The sequence below is a fragment of the Scylla paramamosain genome, chromosome 24, assembly GCF_035594125.1.
Source record: "Scylla paramamosain isolate STU-SP2022 chromosome 24, ASM3559412v1, whole genome shotgun sequence".
Taxonomy (NCBI): domain Eukaryota; kingdom Metazoa; phylum Arthropoda; class Malacostraca; order Decapoda; family Portunidae; genus Scylla; species Scylla paramamosain.
Window position 1 is genome coordinate 17088822 of NC_087174.1, and position 6786 is coordinate 17095607.

At 36.6% G+C, this 6786-nt stretch overlaps 1 protein-coding gene across 7 annotated transcripts in view; it reads right to left on the reverse strand.

The window, feature by feature from the left end:
• LOC135112823 (beta-hexosaminidase subunit beta-like) overlaps positions 1-6786 on the reverse strand; it is a 165632-nt gene that overhangs the window by 123169 nt on the left and 35677 nt on the right. For all 7 annotated transcript variants that reach the window (XM_064027665.1, XM_064027667.1, XM_064027669.1 and 4 more), the window contains one exon: positions 750-837. In XM_064027665.1, the coding sequence (XP_063883735.1) occupies positions 750-837 (88 nt within the window). The remainder of the gene's footprint in view (positions 1-749; positions 838-6786) is intronic.

Genomic DNA, 6786 nt, shown 5'->3' on the forward strand with positions numbered 1-6786 from the left:
CCCTGCGCGTTCCCCAGACCTAACACCCATGGACTTTTTTTTATGGGGATACTTAAAAGACAACATTTATGCCAACAAACCAAGGACAATTGATGCATTGAAATTAGAAATTGAAAGACAATGTCGTGATATTCCTAATGACATGTTTCGCGACGTTTGCGAATCCCTTGGTGCGCGTTATCAGCGTTGTCTGGACAATAATGGTCATCAATTTGAACATTCGCAAACATGATTCTTCAAACACATTTGTCTCATGTATTCGATGCTATTTCATTTCACTCTATGTCCATAAATAAAGGTTTTCTCATAATTCTAAGAGTGAGTACATTTTTTTGAGACACCCATATATATATATATATATATATATATATATATATATATATATATATATATATATATATATATATATATATATATATATATATATATATATATATATATATATATATATATATATATATATATATATATATATATATATATATATATATATATATATATATATATATATATATATATATATATATATATATATATATATATATATATATATGTATATATATATATATATATATATATATATATATATATATATATATATATATTTTTTTTTTTTTTTTTTTTTTTTTTTTTTTTTTCAAAATCATTGTGTTCTTTTCATATTTATCACCACCCATTTCTATCAGATATACGGATAACAATTTTTAATCAATAATTATAATAACACTATACGTATAGCTATAACACACCTGAGAAGATGTGGACTTAGAAAGGATGTTCATGTACCTCTTCGTTGCTTCCTCTACGATATCACAGGTGTATCCTACAACCACGAACCTTCGATGGGGAATGGTATAGATGGGATAGATGATATTTAAACAGAAAATGCAGTCATTAGGGTTAGTGAACAGAAGGTTTCGGAAAAGGTCCAGGAAAATAACACAAATAAATCATGAATGAATCTTGACAATTAAATAGTATAAAATTCGTGAAATGCATAGGACTTTGTAGAATAGTGCAAGATAGGCGGTCAGATATATATATATATATATATATATATATATATATATATATATATATATATATATATATATATATATATATATATATATATATATATATATATATATATATATATATATATATATATATATATATATACTCGTATATATATATATATATATATATATATATATATATATATATATATATATATATATATATATATATATATATATATATATATATATATATATATATATATATATATATATGTATATATATATATATATATATATATATATATATATATATATATATATATATATATATATATATATATATATATATATATATATATATATATATATATATATATATATATATATATATATATTAAGGGTGTATATGGGCAGGAGTCTTTCTCTAATAAATATCTCATTGAATGTGATAGCTAGTTGAGCATTTATTATTTTTCTTAAGATATTTTCCTTATATCTTATGATTGTCATATTCTTTTTTAATTGGCTATATGACTTCGCCGAAGCTAGTCATTTTCGCTAGATCGCGATTTCGGGTCCTTGACCCTTCTTCAGTAGCGAAGGTCTATCCGTGTTGAGGGTGTCGGAGAGAATGGCTCAAGCTGATTGCGGGGGTGTATTCATACCGGTAGGCTTGTCACCCCGCTGCGCGTCCTGGTCTCTGATTGGCTGACGGCTGTCGCGGGCTGTGCTGGGTTGCTATCCAAGCTGGGTCTACGCGCGCTTGGTAATGCTTGTAGGTCTTCGGATTGTTGATTTAATGTGGGGTTTGTCTCTTTTATATATAGTGCTTCTAAGATGGGGAGACGCCTGGTGTCTGGGCATGTAGTTAGGATCTCCGTTTTATCTACTAGCATTCCTCTTGTGATGTTTATGTTATGCTTCTCCTTCAGATGTTTCTTGGGTGCTCCTGTTGCGAGGTGGAAAGTTAGTCGTTGGGAGAGTCTTGTTGTCGTCATGCCAACATAGGTGGAGGGAAGGACTTCACAGTTTCCTTGGTTACACGTAAACCTATATATGACATGTGACTTCTGAAGGCTCTCTTTCTCTTTTGAGGGGTTATTTTTTAGAAGAAGATGGCTGGTTTTCTTGGTGTTGTAATAAATTATCAGTTTAACTTGTTTGTCAGGGTCGGAAGGCTTGATGTTCCTCTTTACAATCTGCGTGATGGCCCTCTCATCTTCTTCGTAGGCGGTAGAGAAAGTTGCTTTATAGATGATAGATGTTGATGTTCCCTTTCTTATCCTCTTGTTGCTTCTTGTTATGCCAGCTGTCGACAATTTTCTTTACTAGGCGGTTGATGTCCTTTTCACGGAAATTGTTGTTTATGAGGACTTGAGTTGAGCGCTGTATTTCTTGGTGGACTTGTTTCCACGTGCTGCAGTGTGTAAGCGCTCTTCTGATGTAGGCTGAGATAATGGAATCCTTGTACCTCGTGGGGCACTCACTTCGTCCGTTCAAGCAGAGTCCAGGATTCGTTGGTTTTGTGTAGACGCTGGTGGTAAATCTTCCTTCTTCTTGTTGCACTAGGACGTCGAGAAAGGGCATGGCTCCATCTTTGCTGTTTTCCATAGTAAATGTTAGCCCAGATGTTTCTTGGAGGTGAAGTCTAAGATGCTCTGCTTCGGCTGCGTCCTTTGTCTTGATGAAAATGTCGTCAATATAACGGCAATATATATCCGGCTTTTTTACTATCTTGAAAACTTCCTCCTCGATGCAACCCATGAAGAAGTTTGCCAAGAGTACACCGAGAGGAGAACCCATTGCCACGCCGTCTACCTGGCAGTACTTGTTACCGCGGGGGCAGGTAAAAGGTGCTTCTTTAGTGCAACACTCCAGCAGTTCTCGGAGTACAGCTTCTGGGATCGCAAGCTTAGGTGTAGCTTCATTGTGATAAACACGTTCCATGATGTAGTTGATGGTGCGATCCACTGGAACATTCGTGAACAAGGATTCGACATCTAGTGAGGCAACTCTTCCTTCTACGTCGCTGTTGTTGAGGATATCGATGAAATCTGAGGCTGACTGCAGACAATAGGAGGTAGGAATGTACGGTGTGAGGAGGGCGCACAGTCTTTTAGCGATGTAGTAGGTAGGAGTGGGAATTTGGGATATTATGGGTCTTAATTTGTTGCCTGGCTTGTGGGTCTTGACATTGCCATAGCAGTATCCCATCTCATATTCGCCTGTGAGTCTTTCGAACTTAACATCGCAGGTGGAGTTATTCTTTGCTATTATCTTGTTCAATCTTTTCTTGAGGGCTGCTGTAGGGTTTCTTGAAATCTTCCTGAACTTGGTAGTGTCGCTGAGGATGCTGTCAATCTTGCTTAAGTATTCTTTGCTGTCGATGAGGACATATGCAGCAGCCTTATCCGCTCTTCTGATGGTGATGGCAGGATCAGATCAAAGTTCTTTGGCAGCATCGATGTGTCTTTTCTCAAGTATGCTGCTGTTGTAATGGCCTCTTGATTTTGTAGATTCCGTGATCACTTCTTGCTTGAAAGTCTGGCTAACGATCACCTGGCCGCTTTTCTGCAGTTTCTCTACGTTGTCTATGAGCACTTCACATATATATATATATATATATATATATATATATATATATATATATATATATATATATATATATATATATATATATATATTTATATATATTTATATATTTATATATTTATATATATATATATATATATATATATATATATATATATATATATATATATATATATATATATATATATATATATATATATATATATATATATATATATATATATATATATATATATATATATATATATATATATATATATATATATATATATATATTTTTTTTTTTTTTTTTTTTTTTTTTTTTTTTTTTTTCCCTTCGTCTTCCTTTATGTAGGAGGGACATTGGCCAAGGGCAACAACAAAAAAATAGAAAAAAAACCCCACTGAGATGCCAGTCCCAGAAAAAGGTCCAAAGCGGTGGTCAAAAATTGAAGGATAAGTGTCTTGAAACCATCCTCTTGGAGGAATTCAAGTCATAGGCCTCCCTTTTGAAGGAATTCATGTCATAGGAAGGTGGAAATACAGAAACAGGCAGGGAGTTCCAGAGTTTACCAGAGAAAGGGATGAATAAGAGGTGATCAGAATAGGGATGAGAGAAAGAAGAAAGTCTTGTGGAGCGAGTCCGCGGGAGGAGGTGAGGCATGCAGTTAGCAAGATCAGAAGAGCAGTTAGCATGAAAATAGTGGTAGAAGACAGCTACATATACAACATTGATGCGATGAGAGAGAGGCTGAAGGCAGTCATTTAGAGAAGAGGAGTTGATGAGACTAAAAACTTTTCAATCCACCCTGTCTAGAAAAGCGGTATGAGTAAAAATCACTTCCCCCCAAAAAAAAAAAAAAAAATGTGAAGCATACTCCATACATGAACGGATAAGGCCCTTTTACATAATTAGCAGCTGGGGAGGGGGGGCGTGAGAAAAACTGACGGAGAAGTCTCAGAACACCTAACTTTATAGAAGTTGTTTTAGCTAGAGATAAGATGTGAAGTTTCCAGTTGAGATTCCTCAGTGAGAGACTGAGGATGTTCAGTGTAGAAGAGCGGGACAGATGAGTGTCACTGAAGAAGAGGGGATAGTTGTCTGGAAGGTTGTGTCGAGTTGATAGATAGGGGAATTGAGTTTCTGAGGCACTGAACACCAAGTTTGTTCCGTCCCAATCACAAATTTTAAAAAAGATCAGAAGTCAGGCGTTCTCTGGCATCCATGCGTGAAATGTTTATTTCCTGAAGTGTTGGAAATCTATGAAAAGACACGGAAAAGTGCAGAGTGATATCATCAGCGTAAAAATGGATAGGACAAGAACTTTGGTTTAGAAGGTCATTGATGAATAATAAGAAGATAGTGGGTGACAGGACAGAACCCTAAGGAACACAACTGTTAATAGATTTAGGAGGAGAACAGTGACCGTCTACCACAGCAGCAATAGAACGGTCAGAAAGGAAACTTGAGATGAAGTTACAGAGAGAAGGATAGAAGCCGTAGGAGGGTAGTTTGGAAATCAAAGCTTTGTGCAAGACTCTATCAAAGCCTTTTGATAAATCCAAGGCAACAGCAAAAATTTCACCTAAATTTCTAAAAGAGGATGACCAAGAATCAGTAAGGAAAGCCAGAAAATCACTAGTAGAGCAGCCTTGAAGAAACCCCATACCGGCGATCATATAAAAGGTTGTGAAGTGATAGATGTTGAAGAATCTTCCTCTTGAGGATAGATTAGAAAACTTTAGATAGGCAGATAATTAAAGCAATAGGTCGGCAGTTTGAGGGATTAGATCGGTCACCTCTTTTTTTTTTTAGAAACAGGCTGAATGTAGGCAAACTTTCAGCAAGAAGGAAAAGTAGATGTTGACAGACAGAGTTGAATGAGTATGACTAGGCAAGATACAAGCACGGAGGCTCAGTTTAAGAGAACCATAGGAGGGACCACATCAGGTCCATAAGCCTTCCGAGGGTTTAGGCCAGCGAGGGCATGGAAAACATCATCGCAAAAAATTTTAATGAGTAGCATGAAGTAGTCTGAGGGTGGAGGAGAGAAAGGAACAAACTCTGAATCATCCAAGGTAGAGCTTTTAGCAAAGGTTTGAGCGAAAAGTTCACCTTTAGAGATAGATGTGATAGCAGTGGTGACATTGGTTGAAAAAAAAAAAAGGAGGAAAAGCAGAAGCAAAGCAATTGGAGATATTTTTGGCTAGATGCCAACAGTCACAAGGGAAGTTAGATCTTGAATGATTTTGACACTATTAATGAAGGAGTTTTTAGCTAGTTGGAGAACACACTTGGGATGGTTCAGGGCAGAAATATAAAGTGCATGAGTAACTTTTGTGGGCCGCCTTTCTATCATGTATAGCACGAGATCAAGCTGTGTTAAACCAAGATTTAGAAGGTTTAGGTTGAGAAAAAGAGTGAGGAATGTACACCTCCATGCCAGACACTATCACCCCTGTTATGCGCTCAGCACACAAAGACTGGTATCTGACACGGAACCAGTAGTCATTCCGAGTAAAATCAGCAAAATACCTCCTCAGGTCCCTCCAACTAGCAAAGGCAAAACATCAGAGGCACCTCCTCTTAGGGGGTTCCTGAGGATTGATTGGAGCGATAGGACAAGATACAGATACGAAATTGTGATCGGAGGAGCCCAACGGGGAAGAGAGTATGACGTCATAAGCAGAGGGATTAGAGGTCAGGAAACGGTCAAGAATGTTGGGCTTATCTCCAAGATGGTCAGGACTACGAGTAGGGTGTTGAGTCGTGGAGGACAGCAAAGTTGAAGGATAGTTCACCAGGATGGACAGTGAAGGAAGAGGAAAGCCAAAGCTGGTGGTGATCTCCAAGAAATGAGATCTCTGCAAGAGGGAAGAGACTCAGAATGTGCTCCACTTTTGAAGTTAAGTAGTCAAAGAATTTCTTAAAGTCAGAGGATTTAGGTGAGAAGTAAGCAGCAAAGAAATTCAAGATTCAAGAGCGTGGGCACGAGAGCATTTTAAGTCGTTGCGCACATAAACGCAACATCCAGCTTTGGATTGAAAATGAGAACAGAGAAAGTAGGAGGGAACAAAAGAGGGAGTACTGTCAGTTGCCTCAGACATCTGTGTATCAGTAAGGAAAAGATGAGGTTTAGAAGAGAAGATGTGATGTTCTACAGACTGAGAATTAGATCTAAGACCGCGAAAGTTGGGTTAGGTTAGGCGAAAG